The sequence below is a fragment of the Leuresthes tenuis genome, unplaced genomic scaffold, assembly GCF_036924035.1.
Source record: "Leuresthes tenuis unplaced genomic scaffold, fLeuTen1.0.hap1 SCAF_9, whole genome shotgun sequence".
Taxonomy (NCBI): Eukaryota; Metazoa; Chordata; class Actinopteri; order Atheriniformes; family Atherinopsidae; genus Leuresthes; species Leuresthes tenuis.
The window spans coordinates 13,750,923-13,772,079 of NW_027325363.1; the positions used below are offsets into that span (position 1 = coordinate 13,750,923).

The following is a 21,157-nucleotide window of genomic DNA, read 5'->3' on the forward strand; positions in this document are numbered from 1 at the left end:
CATATACAGCTGAAAAACATTTGCAGAAGATAACATTATCCCCGCATTCAGGCTGTGGTTTGCGCAGGCCAAGTGTTTTTATCCTACAATTAGGCTGAGGAGTGATTATAAGCTGATTTCCACACCCTGCTCAGAGCAGCTTGGTAAAACTCCCCACAAATGTACATTTTCCAGGAAGCAGTGGTAGCTTTCTCCAGCCAGCTCACCCAATCTGCTAATCAGATAAATCTTTGCACAGCACTCTTTGTTCTCTCCTGTACTCTTAGTGCTTCTCTGTCATGCACTTGTTTTGCACTGATTCCGGCTGGGTTTTTATTTGATGGGCGCAAACATGGCCGGATAAAAGTTAGAAGCGCCGCTTACCTTCAAGCAAGTGTAAACAAAAATAAGTTTGAAGTTTTGTGCTCTTAATGTTGTTGCCTTTTGAGGTATTTCCTCCTCTTTTGCCATTCTCTTTCAAAATCTGTAATGAAATCTGTTCCCACCTCTTGGAGAAAATAAAAAAAAAAAGGTTCAAAAGATGAATAAAAAATCATTTTTTCATCAGTAATTACCTTGGAGGCATGAAAACCTTAGCAACTGCTTCATAATAGGGGTATCTGCAGTATTATTAAACCTTTTCCACTGCTTTAGTATTGGATTAATCAACTGCATATGTTTAATCACTTTGGACCAAAGCTTTAATGGAATTCAATTAAAAAAAAACACGATAAGGCGATAGCAATTACCCGTAAGGTGATCAAGGTTTTAAAACAGTTTGTCTGGGATGTCACTACTGTGGCTATTTCCAGAGCATTTTTTTTATTTTTATCATTAGTGAGAAGTCTAAAACATCAATATTTTTCTTAGTGAGCTAATGGGTGATTGTTAGCATCACTGCAGTCAAAGTAATATTTGTTCTTTGACAGTACAACCAAGAATACAATCTCTGTTCTTAGGTCATTCTTGTGGACTTTCCCTTGCGTTTGTGTGAATTAACTATTTCATTAGCTCCACACAGTGACAAGCTGTTGTCAGAAATGAGTAAAATGCAAGGCAGGAAGTAGATAGGTGGGGGTGAATAACATGGTTTACGTGAGTGCATCTTCACTGCAGTGAAAAGCCTCAACAGGGATTGAGGCTGGAAGTTAAATGTTGATCCCAAATGACCACACAAGTGTTGCAGCTGAGTGTGAATACCTGAGTCACAAAGAGCTTCGAACACGTTTACTTAGATGCAGGTGAATAAATTTACTGCTGTTACTCAGGGAGGGTAGCTGGAAAGAGAGGGCAACGACTACCTCAGGTTGAGGGCCAAGGGCCGAGCTTGGAGACTGAGCAAAGTAAGCGTGTGATAGTAATGAGTATGTGATGAGTAAGAGAAGAAAACAGACGAAAGAGGCAGTTTTGTTTGCTGACAGGAAAGTTGAGGTCCAGAAACACAGAGGAAAAGACAAAGTAAAAAAAAAAAGAAAAAGTAAATGAACAAATCTCAGAATACAAAAAATTCTGGAAACGTGCGCGCAGTATGTCAATAGATCAATGGTGAAGAAGGATCAATAGTAAGAAGCAGGCTGAAAATTTGGGATTCAATATTGCAGAGATGATGGGGGCCAGGTGTGTTGGCTTATGATCAGTCATAAGGAGAGCAGGAGGTGGAAAAGCTTGAGATACGCACACACACACACACACACACACACACACACACACACACACACAGAGCTAAACAGCTTCAAAGAGAGACCGCCAAGAGGAAAAAAAAAAACAGAAAAACACGAGAAGCACAAGGAGACGCAGTCAAATTCGTGGCAAGAAAAAATTAAAATGTCAGTTCCACAGCCGAATCTTCAGTATACATATGGATACCAGTTTTTAGATTTTGGTGCACAGCATTTGAGTTTATAAAAAAGCTAAAAAACAAATTGAATTGTCATCATTTTTTTTTGCCTCTTCATCCCTATTTCCCTCAATACAACAGGCCCTGGTGCAGTCGGCTGGTCAAAAACACTAAACCTAAACTTTTAAATCCCAGGAACATCCAAAAATTCAAGGTCCCAAAAATGAGATTTCTTTGGAAATAAGTGCAAAATGACTGTCACAACATATTCAGTGGTGAAGTTTAAGAACGGTTGCAGCCTTAATTTTGAATATCTTTTTCCGTCCAAAGATTGTATTACTTCAATAAACAGCTTTGACAAAACCCTAAACAACGATGTCCTATCAGATAGTTATATAGTATAATATATAGATATAATTTAACTTTACCAGCTTTGAAAAAAATATATAAACTCCCTTTGTTTAAGTTTATGCATTCAGAGTTTTGCCATCCCTTCCTGCCCTAACACAGCCAAGCTGTAACTCTACAGCTTGGCTTCATTTAATATGCGCAGACCTATCAATATGCAGTTTATCTCCACCTCTGTCTGCGCTGCTTCCCTGTCTGCAGCACCCTCAACTTGACACAGTCTCCGCTCTTCAACTTGACAACATTAAGAGAAAAATGATAATGTGTTGCCAAAGCTAGATCTACATGAATTGGCAGCTCTGAACAGCTCCATTTGATAGGACTCATTGCCTTGGTTTGTTACCTCTAATGTCTCCATCTGTGTGAATCAGTGGTTGTGACTCTTAGAAGAAATGCACATGGCAGCCCATGGTGCTGGCTACTCATTTAACTTACTATTTGTCTTCCATTATACAAAAAAGCAAACAAATACAAACAAACAAATGCATATGTTATTAAGGTTGGAAACATTTTAACATTTAAGGGAATAAAAAGTTAGAGAATTTACGTGGATGTGGACTGGTTAAACCCACAAGCCAACTGTGTCTTTACATATTGAGCTTAAAATGGCTGAGGTTAGTGTTTGCCTTGTTTTGCATCTCCCTGCCTTTAGTAGTGATGGGTTGGAATCTTGAAGCGTAACAGCACCCCAGATTATAGACCACACTGAATCCCGCTGTGAGGGATTTCCCTGCTTTCCCTTTGTTTTCTCTGGGTGCCCCAGTTTGCAGACATTCCACAATATATGAAAGTTGTGTTTTCAGGGCACTCCTGCCCCTCTTTTTAAACGTGGCTCCAGCCTCAGCCAGCTTTCACTGCTCCCTGCATGCAGATGGTAACGAACAAATGTGGCACATGAAGTCATCAAATACAAGTTCTGTTCAAACTGAAAAAACAGTAGTTTTACAATAAATGTCTGTGATTAAAAAAAATTGAGATAAATAGTTCAGAGGTGCTGTTGTTGAGTGTGGTCCAGAGGGATTAGGTGGAGGAGCACATCGTTATTCATACTTGATGACTTTTACTGAAAAATGAAACAAGGAGAAAAAAAATGTGAAAACACAACTATGTTCCCTCAAACAAAAACATGCTGATCCTTTTCCAATCTTGTTATTCCAATCACACATGTGCACTCAGCAATCCCCCAAATCCTCTAAATACAAAACTCCTGCCCTGCTTGAAGTTGCAGCTTTAGGTAGGAGAGTGGGACAATAGACAGCTTGTCCAACTGAGTGCGACGCATAAGTTAGACTGTGTGCACACGCATGAATGCTTACATTGGTGTCTTTGGAGTCTTAGTGAAGTTAGTTTGGTACCCACACTCCCACCCACGGTAATCTCTCCCATCCAAGAAAGGGTGAGTCATCGATTCTGTTTATTCACAAAATTCCTCCTTGTGTTCCACTGACACGTTTTTCCATTTACTTCTCACTGGGATGGTGTGCCCACCCCCCCTTGCATTGCTTCCAGCACCACCCCCTCAAATAAATGGCCTTCCATTTCAGCCCTCTGATTTTCAGCAGTAACTTTCTTTACAGCTCTGATCTCTCTTCAATAAAAATAAGAAAATAACAACAAGGAAAAAACTTCCAATACCCTCATAAACCATAGATTTGCTCTGTAACATGCAATAGTGCACACTAAAATCCCATTCAGTTTTTCTACCTCCAGCTGCACCTCAGTCCCCACTCAGTCCTGATCTATTAGGAACTAATAGAGAAGGCTGGAAACTGTGTCTCCATTCAACCATAATGCCGCTCCAATGTCTCTGCTCTGTTGCTCCTCAGGCCTCACAGTCACCTTTTTTATCACTCACTTTAATTTTAGTTTCTCTCCCCATTTTACTTCATTGCTCACCCCATTTACTTTTCTTTTTGCCCCCGTTTTACCTCCTCAGAAAATGTCCTTTCCTTTCTTTTCCTCTTCTCACCTCTCCCTTGAAAATGTAAAATAAGTCAGTATCCTCAAACTGCCCTAAGAATAGCGACCTCCTGCTCTTCCTCCTCCTATTATGCCTTTCCCTCTTAACCTTGCTTTTGATTCCATACATCCTCGCCATATCCTTCCTTATCATCATCTTCCTTTGGCGCTGTGACTCCTCTTCCTCCTTTAATCCCACCCTTTGTTTATTCACTTGAACTTTTTAGCATCTCCCTATTGCTCCATCTCTTCTGTAGGCTGTTTACCTTGCACACATTTCAAAAGAGTAAAGAAATATGGAGTAATCCATGCTCTTGCCTGATTGTGTTGTATGAATCAAAGGAACCAGGGTTGGAGGATGTGTACTTCTTTGGAAGAACGCATCATCAGATAGTTACCTTGGTTAGAATGATTCAGACATACAAAACACAAGTCGCTGTAAATCAGTACAGTTCTGAGGAGTCCCTGCCCCACCTAGTTTGCCAATAAGTTTGGAAGCTTAACAGTTTCTCTCAACACCAAGAACTTGTTGTTTTCATCATTAAGGTGATGCACAATCACTTGGATTGATGTCACTAGGTGTGTAATGTGCGTGTGCAAGTACGTAAGCCTGTGAACACGAGTACAAACCTGTTGGGCCCTGTCACCATACTGGATTGTTTTACGCGTCTGCAAACTAATCTGTGATGAGTTATGTAACGCACTTAGTATACAGTAAGCTTTGGAGAATCCCTCTGTGGTTGTGAGGGATTAGGCTGGTGTAGAAAATCACGAACATTTGATCTTTAGTACAAGGCAGTTTTGGGTCGCACCTAAGATCTAATTAATTTGGTTACGCTGTGACAAGAAATCGTCAAGAAATTGAGGACAGACGTTTCGTAAATTTGGACGTTTCAAAACACAACAAAAATATGTGTGGCTCCAAACACAGGCTCTCGATGCCTTACTCACATAACCATATACACACACACAGCTGTGACTGAGAGCCCCTGCCCTGACCATTGTTTCCACCTCCGTTTTGGAAGTTTATCTCTCTCCCTGGAGAAGAGGTTTGGCCCTGGGAATGGGATCATACACACTACCTCCTGTTTACCTCACTTACTTGTTCATGTGTTCTTCACACATGCTCAGTAATGCAGCAGTTGACCCAGATTTTTCCCATTTAAGGGCCAAGTGTGGCAAAGTTATTTTATTTGTATGACAAACAACATGATTCTATATTCAGCACAGCTATAAGTGAGGCTACTGACTTGATTTAGTCAGAATTACAACCAAAGGTTGACTTTCCCCCGCAGTACTGATGTTCTATTATGTTTTTTTGTGTATATTCTGTTAGGCAAAAAAAGTCTGCTTATCGAACCAAACCTTTACCGGTCTGTAAGCAACGCCAGTCAGTCAATATGCATGACTCTGACAGATGGACATGCATGAGAAAATAAAACCTTATTCAGACCTTGATGACGCAGCTGTTGACTAAATGCAGCAGCTATAGTCAAACCCTCCGCACCTTATAGCAGGTATAATTACTTTGACAAAAAAACGAGCTGTAAAGGAAATACTACGTGTTGTACATTGATATGTATGTATCAGTTCTGCATACCCAACCCGGTCCGTCACTGTGTGTGTGTGTGTGTGTGTTCTCTCTCTTGATTTGCATGGTAGCGGGACAGCTTTGCATGGCTGACTGTGTCTGGTGTCTCCTAGCTGTTGGTAATGCATTTCAGGGGAAGCTTGGTTGGCACACAAGGACATTTGACTATTCAAAGCACACGGTGCTGTCCAGAGAACAGTGACAGGGATGTTTATCACTGGGGAAAATATGGAGATGGGATGACGGAAGGAGATTTTTAAGTGTTTTCGGAATCGCTGAGGTTGTGACTCTAAAAGAACTATTATGAGGTGTAATTTTCAGACAGATTAAATCTGGAGGGATAAAATTTCACTTAGTTATTGCTAAATGATGCTGTTTTTCTCGCTCACAAATTTTCTTGGGGATGTAAGGGCAATGATGAGACAGTCAGATAATCTCCAAAGTTCTAAGCAGAATTGCCACTGCTTCTTTATTCACTTTCAGTTTTGGTAGCCAAAAGCAAAAGCAACATTCCAGACAACCCTGAAAGAGTGCCTGAAAGAGTGCCTGAAAGAGTGCCTGAAACCCTGTGCTTACTTTCCCCATTACAGTTCCGTCTCCAAATACTTACTGCTACAATAGTTGTTCCGGGTACAGTTTTGTTTAGTAAAAATGATGTCCAAAACTTCTAAAATGAGACCCAGGTTATGGAATTGGAATTTTCTTTTTTCTCATTTATTCTTGCTTTATGCTTCATGTGTTCCAGTGGCCCATTCAGCCTATCAGACCCCTGCATTCCTTCTCTTATTCTCAGAAAAGGAGACCTTATGGTACTAATCCACCGATTAGTAATGGTGAAAACGGTATTCTACCATAATCCAATTGGAGCCCGCAGAGCTGAGCTGAGCTGCATTTGGTGGCATTTAACAATGTGAGGTGTTTGTGTGAGCACGATAGAAGGCATGGGGCTTTTGTAGAGACAAATGCACAATGGAAATCAAGGGGAGATAAACACATTCACATGCAAACACACTTAAACACAGAGAATGACGACTACCCAGTTAATGACTACCCCTGCAATGCCCCAAAAGTGATTGACTTACAAGTAATTTGTGTCATGCCTTTGGTTCTTTGACCTTGTTTACTGAAGTTAAATTTGATGATAGCAGAAACTGAAGTGCACTAACAGATCTCGTATGATCTTGTAGAAATCACGGGGGGACCGAAAGGGCATGAAACTATTTGCTGTTCTAATATTGTGTGTTTGAGACATGTGTGTGTGTGAGAGAGAGTGCTTTTTTGAAGGCGGCAGACAATGGGGTCAGTGTGAGAGTTGACAGGATGGGTTTGGCTGCGAGGGGGCATGTGTGGAGTGTGTGTTAATGTAGCTCAGACACTTGAAATGCGTGTTTGTGTATGTCTGCATGCAGGGCACAGTTATGAGGGGAAATGGGAAAACCACAGTCTTACCTCAGTAGATAAACACATTACATCAATACAGACGACTGGTTAGTGGAAGAACCACATGGGGAATAGCTTGCAGTCAATAGGTCTATATGTTGCTGCTCCCTTGTATCGGTCAAATACTGCTGTTTTGTGCTTCCTCATATTGAGGTATGCAGTCCCTGTATCAAGTTAGGTTTTGATAGATCAAAGCCTAATGAGATATGATCCCACATGTTGTTAGTAAGGTACATGGGCAACTGTGATACTGAAACTCAGACTTTAAACATGAAAAAGTGAAGCCTTTGCAGAATTATAAAAGTTTCAATGGAAGTCTGAAAGGTTGGAATTTCCATCACAGGATACTTTGAAGTTTGGACCGCTGGATCCAAGGAGTCAAACAAGACTTCAAATTGAGCACATAGCTCAAATGTCACTGTCATATAAAAGCAACTCCAACCTCTAGTTGGGGCTTTAGTGCTTCAGGCACAGACATGACACTTGGTGAGATAAATCAGGTGGCTGTTCCCCAAACTGTGAGCCAAATTTCAATAGTTTTACTGGCTGCCACTAACTCCAAAGGCAGAAGAAAAAAGATGATGTTTTAGAAATGTTAGAATAACTATTGGGCAGCACAGTGCCACTACATATCTCTCAGTAATGGCACTGAATAATCTTAGTAGGGTGAATTTCATTGTTGTGTAGATTAGGACCAAATGAGAGTGGTCCTTCCGCATGTGTCTTTGTCAGTTCAGTATGGGCATCTTGAATTTGGGCAGAACTAACATCGTATAGAACTGTTAACCGGATTTTTCTTGTTCTAACATTTTCAACAGAAAAAAGTGTTGGTTGCTAGTCAAGGCTACAGCAACTCATCTCTGTAAAAGTAACCCCACAGTTGTTCTATGACCAGAGTTAGGTGTGGAGCTTCTCACAGTTTCTCTCTTCGCCTTATCTCCTCCTTTTCCCTTCTCCTCTGGCACTTTCTAAAGGCAAGCAGCATGCAAGGAGAGGAAAGTAGGCAATGAGAGAGCATGAGGAGAGGATGACTCAGAGTGCACAAATGTGGCCCATTGTGGCCTGGAGCATGCAGCTTTTGTATACGTGTGTGTGTCCCTCCTGGCACATTGAGAACGTGCAAACACTCCTCACATCGTCCCTTGTGTGTGTGTGTGTGTGTGTGTGTGTGTGTGTTTTCTTTACGGTCTTTTCACTCTGAAAGAGTTTGAAAATAGGGGTAATTGAAGATGATTTGGGACTTTATAGTAAATTTGAAACGGGGAGCAGAAACAATCATCTCTGTCTGCTGCTCAGAGACAAAACAGCCATTAAATTACTGTATATGTAAACCAGCTTAGCTTATCTGTATTGAGAGTAGTAACCAGTATGTAGTCCAATAACAGAAGGATCACGTATGCAACCCTTCACCAAAGATATTGTACCCTAGCTGTTCAGTTGGATTTGTTGGTTTTAATTTTGCACAGCGAATCATTAAGAATTAATTCTAGTGGAAGCATATAGCCTCATAAACTTTACTATTGTTTTTAATTGCATTTCTTTGTGCCAACTTGGCATTAGTGTTGGGGTTGTGTTGTGCTGGGAGCTCCTCATTTGTTAGCAAAAGCCCTCCATTTCCAAGAAAGTCTTGCCTGATGTTGCACATGATTGCTGCTGTAGGGGAGCAAGAATGAAGCATCGATCACATCCTTTGGACTTTCCAGACACGTTTTTTCCGGAGACGTTTATTTTCAAATCAGTTTACAGTCTATTTCTGCCATCTGAGAAAGTCAGGGAAGGTGTCAAAAGCAATCATTCAATTTAAATAGCTTAACCTTCTAAGAAATAATAAACAGAGTTTTATTTATTCCAATGAATACATTACCATTATGTCCTTACTGGAATGTCAAGGATGTAAATCAAAAAGTTAAGATTCCATATCAAAGTTTTTTTTTTTAGGAAAATGTGCCTTCTTTCATATCATAACTTATAAGCACACTGTGTATTACTTTGTTGCTTTATGAGGCACAAGTAAACGCGATAGACTTTTATAAAGAAATGAACAATATCAGTAGCATGTGGCACTTGTGGTAGATGCAAATACATTAAAGCTATTGTTTGAGTTCTCTGATTTACACGAGAGTTATGGTCACTGCTGCTTCTTCACTGTAAAGATATATGTAAAATATATGTAATAGCTTTGTCTTCTGTCTATCCTCCTTGTCATGAATGAGTCATTTGTTCATTACAAACAAAGTGGACTGAGCCCAGTGTCAGCTTACCTGCCCAGAACCGAGCCAAGGGTAGACAGAGGAGGAGGATGGTGTGGGCTGATGGAGAGGGGAGCTACTAGCAACAAAGGCTGCTTAAGAGCAAAAGTGGGCCCCTCTCTCATGCCTGGTTATGGCTCTCGTATTACCTTTCTCGTCCACCTTGATGCTGGGAGCAGAATGAGATGCATTGTCCTTGTGCCCCTGCTTAAGACTAAGCTTCTTCCGCTTACTTCATGCACCCTCACATAACTGTACAGTGCACCTTTTCCATTTGGTTTAGCCTGATCTTCTCTCTGTACATATAAACCTGATTTGTTTCTGTAGGAATAAACCATGGAACATATCAAATGTGTCTGTTTATGTATGTACATACTCAGACAGAGTAGGGGTGGAGTTGTTATTGAGGATTTTGAGCATTCAGCCCGTTATCATTTGTACATCATGGATAATGTGCTAGATGTTTCTTTTGGTGTTTTTGTCTCTGTGTATGGGACAAACAAGTACACACAAACACACACACACACACATACACTCAGGCTTTTAGAATCATCCGTGGTATGTAGAAACTAGCAGGTCAGGAATGTGAACCTGATTATATCTCTGTACTCCAGGATAACACACACACACCTTGCTTACAAAATGCATGTAACCCCTAACCTTCCCCAGCACCTTATTCTCACCTTAATCAGTGTAGTAGTCACCTAACCCTTAGTCTACCCTTAACCGTTTCCCCTAAACCAAGAATTGGCTATGAAAAGGTAATCTCTGCTTGTGAGGACCTCAAATTCTGACACCACAAGTCTCCCTGAGTTTGTGTGCTGTCAAGTCCTCACACGGCAAAACAAACAACGATGAGTTAAGCCAGGAGAAAGTATGACATGGCAACAGAGCAATACACAAGGCAACAGTTTTTGCAGAAAGCATGCAGTCTGTGCTCTTGCTGCTTTTGAATATGTTACTGTTGTTCCACATGCTTTAAAACTGCATGCATTTAAGAATGTTAACTTTTCTACATTACCCAGTAATTCTTAGGTGTTTGAATAAAAGGTAACGGGTTCCAGAGGACGTGTGAAACAAAGAAATAAAGTCCAGTTGCCCTCTGTTCAACCATGACTTGAATGACTAAATATCTATCAAAATAAAGCAACCGTATACCCCCACCCCCTTCTTTACAGTTTACTAGTTTAACAGGAAATATGTCAAATCCAGGAAGCAGAAAGTTTTTGCATTTCGTCTTAAATTTGTGTACACAAATATTCCCATTATTTCCAGCTATATTCTACAGCTGAAGCTCTCGACTCGCTTTCAACCATTCGTGTAATTACTTTTTGCATTGTGAGGCGGGTTGAAAGTGATAATGGTATGCTTTTAGCAGAGACAGGAAGTTTCAGAGCATTAATTGCAGACTACAAGTGTGTTAAGAAGATACGATGTTTGTGACATCATAGGAGCAAGGTTTACTTTACTGCATTATTCAGCTTTTCATTCACTCCTCCTTGACACGTCTTATTTTGTTTTCATTCTTTTTGTCTGCCAAGCCCTGGAGTGAGCTGACGTCACGGTTATTACTTTATTCCTCGTCTTCCTGGAACAGAGCCTATACTCGTTCATGTGATTTAGAGCGTCATGTGAGTGTTTTAAAGGCAAGATCTAATTCTTATCCTTTGTTTACTTAAGGACACTATGATTCGTCGGGCAGACTCAACAGGTAACTGATGGCACTGGGAGGGAAGGGATGGTTGTCCTTGTTATCCTCTGCTCCATATCGTCACCAAGCTGTGACCTCACAAGGGTTAAAAATAGAATACTGGGCCAGTATTACATCTGTTCCATCACTAACTCTGTCAGCACAAAAGGAAAAATTCCTACGTTGTTCCAAGTTGTTGTCAGGAGCTAATGAGGTCAGAACATTGACGTCTTTATGTGCTTGTTGCCACGGCAATCCCTCATTGAACACCTCATCATTTTCAGAAAGGTGAGGCTCTTTCTGTCCTTTTTTCTGACGCGTTAATGAGGTGAGTTCCATTCCAACAATTAGGACTGGTTCAGTGGGAGAGGTATAGATTTCAGAGCATAAATCCACACAGGAGTGAAATCAGGTTTATCAAAGCCCATCATAATCCATAAGAATGTGAGTGTGTGCACGCACACATGCCGGGGGGTGATTTGTTACACTGTAAGAAGTGGATGTTTAAACAATGTCTGTTGTTTGAAGGATGCAGTGTGTTTCCTCCTGACTATAAAATGGCTGGATAAGGTTCCTGTTGTGATAACCAGCTCCTGTTGCAGAAACACATCAGTGAGGAGGACCATGTAGGGATATAGAGGTCACAATGTTTACAGAGCTCGGTGTTAAATGTCATACACAGCACGCTGATTCCCACTTATTAGGCATGTGTTGTCATCACTGAAGATTGGCCCAGTTGATTCTGCCAAACTGTGTTGTTTTTCTCACGTACAGAACTGTGTAAACACAAACCCGGCCTCTGTCATTCTGTAACATCTCACTTCTCCAGTCATTCGTCATTGGACCCATACAAAAATAAAGCGACCATATACAGTTTAAAACTTTACTCCTTGTTCTAGAGACTTAAAACTAACTATTCAGTCAGTTCTGATGTGTGTTTTCAGTCTTGGATCTTGAAATGATCTGCCATGCGATCAAAAGATGATAAATTGAGTTATACGCCAAACATAAAAATCTGTGTTGATTCTTTTTTTGCTTTTTACATTAGTTTTTTAATCTGACCATGCCTTTTAGACCATAAAGCACTATTTAGATTTGAATATTGAAATAGCCTAAGCCATAGTTTTTTTTTTTTTAAATGATATTCACAGCTAATTGTGTGCATTCGTATTTTCTGTGACCGTGACATAGTTTTAACGTCGTAATTCTTTCATGAGGCGACCTATTAATTACATCTTTACATGCAGGCTTCCTTACACCTTTGAGAGCTATAAACCACACGCTCAGGTTTGCAGCGTCCTGTGTCATGGACAGAGTTGAAATGACAAATATTGTTAATACACTCATAAGATACACACATGAAATATCAGTCATACCACGAATTCTACTGCCACAACAGCAACTTACTACTCAAATGTACCAAAATAATAGTTTAGGAATATGTTGCATAAAATGTTACCAATACAGTTCTGAAGCAACTTGTGTGGATTAGAGATCCCCTGCCCTAAAGCAGCCATAAAAGTCAATTTGTTTTTAGTTTTTGGACCATATGTTTGTGTCAAAGAAATCCCCAGCAACCAGTACTAATAGCTAATGAAGCCCTTGGCTAGGGTACAAGTTACACCCTAAGTATCATGTAGTTATTTAAAGCTCCTGTCACTCAAGCCATTTTGCATCTCTGAAATAATGTGAAACCAAGTTGGGCAAATGTTTCTCTCACTAGATCCAAAAAGAATCATGGAGCTGTAGAAATGCAAGATCAGTTCGAAGGTTGATTTTTGACATCAGTGTTGATGCACAGTTAGTTCGTTGCGTTCTATAAGCTGTAAAGCGATAGCTTGTTGACACAGAAGTCAACTCTATATAATTTTGTAGGTGCCTGGGTATGCATGCTTGTGTGTCTGTGCGGCTTGGTGGTCAAAGGTGGCTCATGCTGAACTGCCAGAGGGGAAGTGATGAGGAGAATGAAAAGCAGAAGCGACAAGCTTTCTCAGCGGGACATAAAAGTCTTCACACATGCTGCATCTATATATAAAGAGGTCCTATATAAAGAAGAGCAACCCTATAGCGTTTGACAGGCCCACAAGGTTGAAATAAATCCAACTCAAGACATCTCTGCTTGAGCTTGTGTGCAAGCAACAATGCTTTATTAAGGCGGTAACCTTAAATTTATTGCTTATTGCTTGTTTTGTTAAATTAAACCTTGAATGAAAACTTAATGATTACATTAATCTGATGTATGCGTCTACAATGTAAGAGCAAAGACCTAAAGTAGAAGAAGGAGGTACTATACAGGTTCCAGTTTGTTTGTGCTTGTTGCTGTCAGAAACACCATCTCAGTCATCACCTCTAGGCATGGAATCTTCAGTACAGGCTTAGGTGGTCAACAAAGACATAAACAAACCAACAGGATGGAAGCACAAGCAAGCATAGAGGAAATAGCAGCCATACGTTGTATTTGAATGTAAAGTTTTTGAGCTCGTTTATCTCTCACAAGAGGCAGTCCTTGTGGCATCAAACTGCTATGACATGAGGATGTTTCAAATAGATAAATGTTCTTATAAATGACTTACAGATAATCTGGAGAAAGTTGCTTGCCCCTAATGACATTTGACAGTAGCAACAGCACTTACATCCACAGCAACAAAAAGTCACAGTTTACAACATGGAGATTGATGATCGTGGTGGCTGCATCAGCTGCAAATTGATCGCTTTTGCAGTTCCAGTTTCCATTTGAATAACTTCCTCACTGCCACTGAGTAAGGTTATCTAAGGTACAAAGATAACTAAGGTGATACCAGTTCATAGCATGTTTGATAATCAACCTTTAGGGATGAAGTCATCCCACTCTGTGAAAGATTGTCAGACAAAATAGTTTAAATTGAATTGCAGAATTCCTGATTTTTTTTGTCTGCAGTTCATAATATGATGGAAAGATTCAGGAAACTCTTGTGAAATGGTCAAGATGTTCCAGCTCTCAAGCAGCGCTGCATTAAAAACAGACACAACTGTTCATAGCTGCATCCATGAACAGGAGTATGAACTCTACCATACAAAGGCAGAAAACAAACAAGATGCAGAAATACAGACACGCTCTCTGGGCCTTAGCTCGCAAACAATACATAGATTTACTCGGCAAGGGGATTCCTGGTTCGAATCCCGGCTGGGGCTCCTTCTGTGTGGAGTTTGCACGTTCTCCCCATGTATGCGTGGGTTCTTTCCGGGTTTTAAAAGTAATGCAATCGGTCCCTCCACTTTCCAAAATTTATGCATACAAAATAAGAGACGGTGCGACGCAGACATGCCTCCTTTCAATTTATCTTTTTTCTAAATTTTGTCTGGTATCAAACTCAAAATGAGCTTATATTTGTTAAAAAATACAAATAAATTCTTAACTCTGAGAGTTTGACATGTTGTCTCTTGACTTCCTTCAATTTATTATTGTTTTTTTTTCACTTCAAAAGGGTCTTAAACTAATTGTCAGTGAACATGAATGTACTCTTAGAGTCTTTATGAATAACTTTAAGACACATATACTGTAATTAGTTCTGTAGGACCAGAGTTTAACCCTCAAGGGATTATAAAAGTGATGGGAAACAAAGGCAGTTGACGGGGTAAAGATAGACTAGTCCATAATTCATTTAACTTGCTATGGGTTCATTGGTCCGAAGAGCTGCAGGAATAGTGCAGGAAACACCGAGCAACCTGATCCCTGACAACCTAAAGAAAGCGGCCAGAGACCCACCCTGCCTTCAGGCAAACCACTCTACCTACTACAGTATAATGTATAGGATGATACTGCCAGCCTTTTTGTTTGCACACTGTACACACACGTACATGCAATCTCATGTTAATAATACCTCAAACCTTTACCCTCAATGATATATGCACAGTGTATGCACAAATATATGGAGACGATTACATAATTGCAAGTCAAATAATGCAAATTCTCACCAGGCTGCTATACACATGGAAGTAATAAGTGGTGGATATGCTCATTCTAGTCTGTACTTTTGCTGAAAACTTAAACAGGGAGAGTGAAAAAAGAAGAAAATGGTTATTTTCTCTGAGGGAACGGTGGTTTTGGGAAGTTTGGATATCATGCTCGTCAGTGAAGCTGTAAAGACTTGTGGTCTGTACAGACGTGGCAGCTGCAGTTGTGGTCGGCGCATTGTGTATGTTTTGGAAAATAGGTGCAGGATAATATGACTCGCCTTGTTTCTTGAGTTGCTCAGCCAGAAAGCAGTGAGCGGTAGCAGTAATAATCTGGGGTTAATAGCAGATGGTCTGGCATTAAACAGTGCCTGCAGAAGTTGGTTGACAGTTGATTTGGGCAGAGCTTAAAGTTTCTTCTGATCTGGGCTCTGTGGGTGTTTGCAATTACAAATGGCAGCAGTCGGTCTGCCTCTTTGTGGCCATCCTAAGTACTGATGCATGTAGTTATTACATTAATCACTTCTCTCAGAGAGCTCATGGGCGTTCAAGTCTGACAAAAACTGTTGGGAAAGTTTTTTGTCTGTATCATCTCACTGACCCAAAGCCAGAGATATTTATGAACTGTCTTCCATTGTTAATGACTTAAGGAGATGAAGAACATAACAAAAATGTGCAAAAATTAAACAGAGGCATTTCTTCCCAGCTCGCACTGCATAATCCATATGCCTAACAGCTCGCTTTTCACAGTAACTACGACCAATTGATACTGTTGCAGCATATTTTATGGAGATGAAGAAAGGCTTTAGTGATTCTTAGAAGTCATGATGCAACTGAATTTTCTTTTACATTTTTTGATCACCACTAATGAAGTGAAGCGCCTTGCCACTACACTCGCATGGCATTATCTCACTGCAACACATGTCCAACCTGCCCTTTTAATTATAGAAGGTTAGGTGTTTACTCTTTTACGGCATGCCTGAAGGCTCCATGGTCGCTTACTGCCTCTGGTATCTGGTGTTCATCCAACATTAGCAAGGCCAATCTCATCTTCTTCCTTGCATTGACCTCAGGCTTCTGAGTCTTCCTCACACCACACCTTGCTTTACTGAGCTTGCAGCTTCACTGCTATGATTGACAATGTCAAGCCTGGATGCAAGGTATTAATCCTGTAAAAATTATCCTCTTATTTTGTTTGGGCGAAAGGAAATTTCAGTAACTGGTTTGCTAAAATGTTCCCCAAGCCATGTCAAAACTTAGTAAGTTACTATGGCACTCTGCTGCCCTATGACCCGCGTCACTCTGAGCACCGTGCAGTTAATTTCGGGCAACACTCCTTACTTCGGTGAAATACTCCATAGGCAAACAACCGGAAGAGCGCACCATGCACAGACTCAATGACTCGAGGAGTCTGGGTCCCCTTTAGTTTTCTCCTAGAAGTATTATGTCCAAGTCAAAAACGGTCGTGCAAACCACACAGAAAGGCCCCAGCATATAGAGATGCATTATAAAGAGTTGCAAAACTACTGCAAAGTGACGGCGAATTTTGCTGAATCTGTCTTAAGATACACAAACATAACTCACAACCAGAATTTGTATCTGCATCGTGTGTGGCTGTGTGGTTGTTTCAGCCTGGATGTCTTAGTCTTCAAAAGGAAGACTGGCAACTTTGCACACGTTTGTGCTTGTGCAGGGCCTTGTTGTTTCATCATCTGTCCATGACAACCCAGTTGTTCACATCTCTTACTGCAACTTGTCAACAATGAAACATCAGAGATGCATATCTCTTAACTTTGTCAAACAAAATGAGAACCATGTATGCGGCCAGACACCAGTAGACCTAATGCAGATGAATAAAGCCATTATTTAAAGCAGCACTAATCGGAGCTTTGCATTAAACACTTTTATCAGATGCCCTCTTGAATAACCCTTAACCCTAACCCATCACCATAAAACTGAAAGTCACTTACTGAATGTCACATTGTCCCTGAGCACATTGGTTTGGTTTCATGGTCTATAATTTTGGTTTGGTGAAGTTTGTTTCATTCCTCTCATCAGATTTTTGTGGAAATAAGACAACCAGCTTTTTCCAGCAAAAAAACACTGCAAACACTGAAGGCATCATTTGGATGGTTACGCTACAGCCGTTCGATATATCCTTAGAAGTCATTATCCCTGCCAAGCTGCTGTATCTCCATCAAGCTGTATGTCTTTTCCTTTATCATATGTGGATGCTGTTAGATAAGTGAAAGAGCTTCTGTTGATGTTGAAATAAAGTGCTTTTTTGTGTCTCGTTGTTGACTGTGGTCAGCAGCAGTAGCCCACAGCTGGGGCGTGGTGGCCTTGTTGTGTAGCTTGGCAGCAGTACAAGCCAGGCCTGCATTTCAGATGTGGTAGTGTTGAGAGCCTGTTGGGAAACTGAAAGGCAGACTGTGTATATGCTGAGAAGGGGTGGGGGGTTGGAGGAAAGACAGGGTGTGTGTCGCTGTTTATAAGGAGGGTGTGTCTGTTGTTAAGTGAGGAGGTGTATGTGTGTATCATTGTGTCGTTCCAAGGTGGAGACCAGGGTTCCCCTTCCTGTAAGTTGTTAGAGCCTGGCAAGACTGTGAATCTTGACTCCGCAAGGGAAAAGCAACAAGGGAGCAGGGATGACTACTTTGTGTGTTTGTGTGAGCAAGTGTGTGGGGGGAGAAATCTGTGGAAAATGTAGGACTTAAGCCATTTTTTCATCTTCCTGTCGCATCTCACATGTACTTACTAAGAGATTAATTGATTTTAAAGCCCCTAAAAGTATTCCTGTGTGTATGAATCTGTGTGTGTGTGGACCTGTGGTGTCATGTGTTGTGGCCACTGAAGTGAACCAGGCAGTATTAACTATTCAGGAGAGCAGGGTTTTCCTATGACAGCCTCCCTCGCTCTGCTGATTTCTGACTGACACTTTCATCTCTCATATTTGTGGGAGAGCTTCATGGAAACACCTGTGTGTGTATGTGTGTGTGTGTGAGTGTGTTTGAGTGAGTGCTCTTGTATAACTGATCAGAACATAGGATAAAGTTTCCCCTTTGTCTTACTTTCCACTTTGATTGAGTTGCTTGATATGTGGATTCAACCTGAGTTTCTTGTGTAACAGTGGTTACACCTATCTGCTTGGTTTTGTGTTTACTGTAGTTGTGGGGACCAAAGGGAGCCCTTTGTACTTCTGAGGTCCAATAGTTTTGCGGAGACCTTGCCTGCTGTTCACATGTGGAAGTTTAAAAGGCTATTTAGAGCATAAAAAGTAGCTATTTTTTACATCTTTTTTAGAATTCTTCCAGATTCCTAAAAAGATATATTTTTTTCAGACCATTCTCATTTTTATTTCAAACTTTGGTTGCAGGCTACATGGGCATGCTCTTCCATATTTCCATAAAGACCCCAACTGGCCTTTTTGGTATTCTGTTTCGATATTATCCTTTTTGTTTTGGGATACTGTTTAAGTTCAAATTTAACACAGTGGCTTTGTGTTAGTTATAAAATTATAATCAGTCTAATGAAAATAAAATCAATCCCCCTAAAAGTTCCTCTGATTGTTAACTCAATATTCAGTTTAGGTCCTCGAGTTATGACGTCTTGAACCATGTGGGCATAAATAGAGCCTCCTCTTGTCCAAGTATTAACGTGTGTTTTGTATTCATTGGCTTTAATCAGCTGGTTTTTGTCTGTCTTAACAGCTTACTGGTCAGGGTTTTTCACACAATGCTAATACCTGAGTAAGCCAGACAAGCATATTTTGTATCTTACCCACTTGTTTATATTTGTTATAATCAATAATAATGAAGGGAAATCTATCTCTCTCTCACATGTACATTACATCAGTCTCTCCCATCGTAATGCACACGCGCCCGGATCAATCATGCAATGGGGCAATGCTTGTTGGGTTAACACTGCCAACTCATTTCAGTAAGTTTTAGACTTCGAAACATTTTTTCCCCAAATCCTTTTAGCTACTATTTTCAGAAAGCGCCTTATGAAAAATGAAGCAGCCTTAGTCACTTTCTCTCACATGATCCCATCCCACTGCAGTTTCCGAGAAGGAAGACACTGTATTGGCGAGTTATCATGATGATTATGTTACGGCCGTCCTCCAAATTTAAGGGCAGCTGTTTTAGCCAAGTAGATGTTGCAGCTGATTACTTGGTTTGTTACAGAATGAACAACAAGCAGCACGACAGCTAACGAGCACCTGACGATGAAAATTCAGACTATTTCGTTTATTGCAGTTGCAGTTGAGAATTTTAAGAATGGCTGCAGTGACATTGGTGGGACTGAGTGTTTGTTTTACGGTGTAATTTACAGTGTTGGGAGTAAAATAGACTTTTAGTTTTTCATATCTCACAAATGTGCTCAGGAAGATAAGACTGTAGTTCATAGTTCTTCTCTAATGCCCCCGACTCATACAACACAACAGAACTGTATGAATGTATAACTGTTGCTGACAGAATTCGACTTATTTTGTTAATTTATTTATTTATTTTTTTGTGATGGATGTTTAAGTGCTTCATTGGTTTCTATTGCTTTACTTATGATTTCTCTTTTCTTTTTTTCTATGTCGTAGTTCCCTGAATGCGGCTTTTATGGCATTTATGACAAGATTTTGCTGTTTAAGCATGACACAACCACCAATAACATCCTGCAACTTGTTAAAGCTGCAAGTGACATTCAGGAGGGAGACATGGTAGAAGTGGTGCTCTCTGGTAAGTCTTCTCTTCTCTTCTCTTCTCTTCTCTTCTCTTCTCTTCTCTTCTCTTCTCTTCTCTTCTCTTCTCTTCTCTTCTCTTCTCTTCTCTTCTCTTCTCTTCTCTTCTCTTCTCTTGTGGCTCTTATTCCCCATCACAGCACATAATAACAATATTAAAATATAAATATCCTTCCTTCTTCCTTCCTTTGGTGTTCCTCCTTTATCTCCCATCAGCTTATTTTACTACAGGTTGTATCTTCCTCAAGGTTAATCTCTCTTTTATTGTTTCAAACTATAGTGTCTTTACTGTTCCTCCATCAGAAAGGAACCAATCTATTTTCTGATCCAGGTTCCAACTTATCCATCTAATCATTCTACAGTTTGTCCAGTTGCACAAGTGCGATTGTATCTTGACACCCACTCTTACCCCATTGTGCCCCTGTTATCTCATTTAGCGGCAGCCACCTTTGAAGATTTCCAGATTCGGCCCCACGCGCTCAATGTTCACTCCTACCGGGCCCCAGCCTTCTGTGATCACTGTGGAGAGATGCTGTTTGGACTGGTCAGACAAGGACTTAAGTGTGACGGTAAGAAAGACAGAGAGACGAAGTGTGAATTAGAAAAGACGTTTTGTTGAAATGTGAGAATGTCTCTGTGAAATTAACTGTAACACTCATCAAATATGCTCTCTTCTCCACTCTGCTGCTTTGTTGATGTTCTGCTCACTGACACTTTGATCCATGCCGCCCCCTGCAGGATGTGGACTGAACTACCACAAGCGTTGTGCCTTCAGCATTCCAAATAACTGCAGTGGAGCTCGCAAACGACGTCTGTCCACCACCTCTCTGAGCAGCAGCCAGTCTCTGCGTCTCTCAACCACTGAGTCAGTGTACAGTGTTGGGACGGCCTCCACCTGTACAGAAGAGATCAGTCTCATTCGCTCTCACACACAAATGGTACTGCTTATGTCATTCACACAATGTTTTGGTCACTCTTAGGTTATTGGAATTGATAAATGTTTCCGGTGAACAACATTTATTTGATCTCATAAAGGCAGACCCACAAAAACTTGACTCATATTTGGTCTGTAACAACTGGACGTGTAAATGACCAGCTGTTCACTAATACATTAATTGAATTAACTTACAACTGAAAAGGGACACAGACAACAACTGATTTTACAACAAAGCTCCAAAAATCATGTATAGCAAAGAGGTACGGGTGAAAAGTCCTGACAATAGCTGCACTGGACAGTCCTAATTAGTTAATGAGTAATGAGTTTCGCTCAATCACAAAGCAGATCTTTCTTTCTTTAACTTCTGTCTTTTCCACAGTGGATCAAAGCTGAAGGACC

The 21,157-nt window shown here is 40.6% G+C and overlaps 1 protein-coding gene across 2 annotated transcripts in view; it reads left to right on the forward strand.

The window, feature by feature from the left end:
• The window catches only part of prkd2 (protein kinase D2), a 32,179-nt gene that overhangs the window by 2,070 nt on the left and 8,952 nt on the right, over positions 1–21,157 (forward strand). The window contains exons 1-4 of one of the 2 annotated variants that reach the window (XM_072392447.1): positions 11,144–11,174; positions 19,681–19,819; positions 20,259–20,390; positions 20,560–20,759. In XM_072392447.1, the coding sequence (XP_072248548.1) occupies positions 19,798–19,819; positions 20,259–20,390; positions 20,560–20,759 (354 nt within the window). In that variant the 5' untranslated portion in view covers positions 11,144–11,174; positions 19,681–19,797. Of the gene's footprint in view, positions 1–11,143; positions 11,175–19,680; positions 19,820–20,258; positions 20,391–20,559; positions 20,760–21,157 lie in introns of those variants that run through there. The other variant, XM_072392445.1, reaches the window with a different exon arrangement.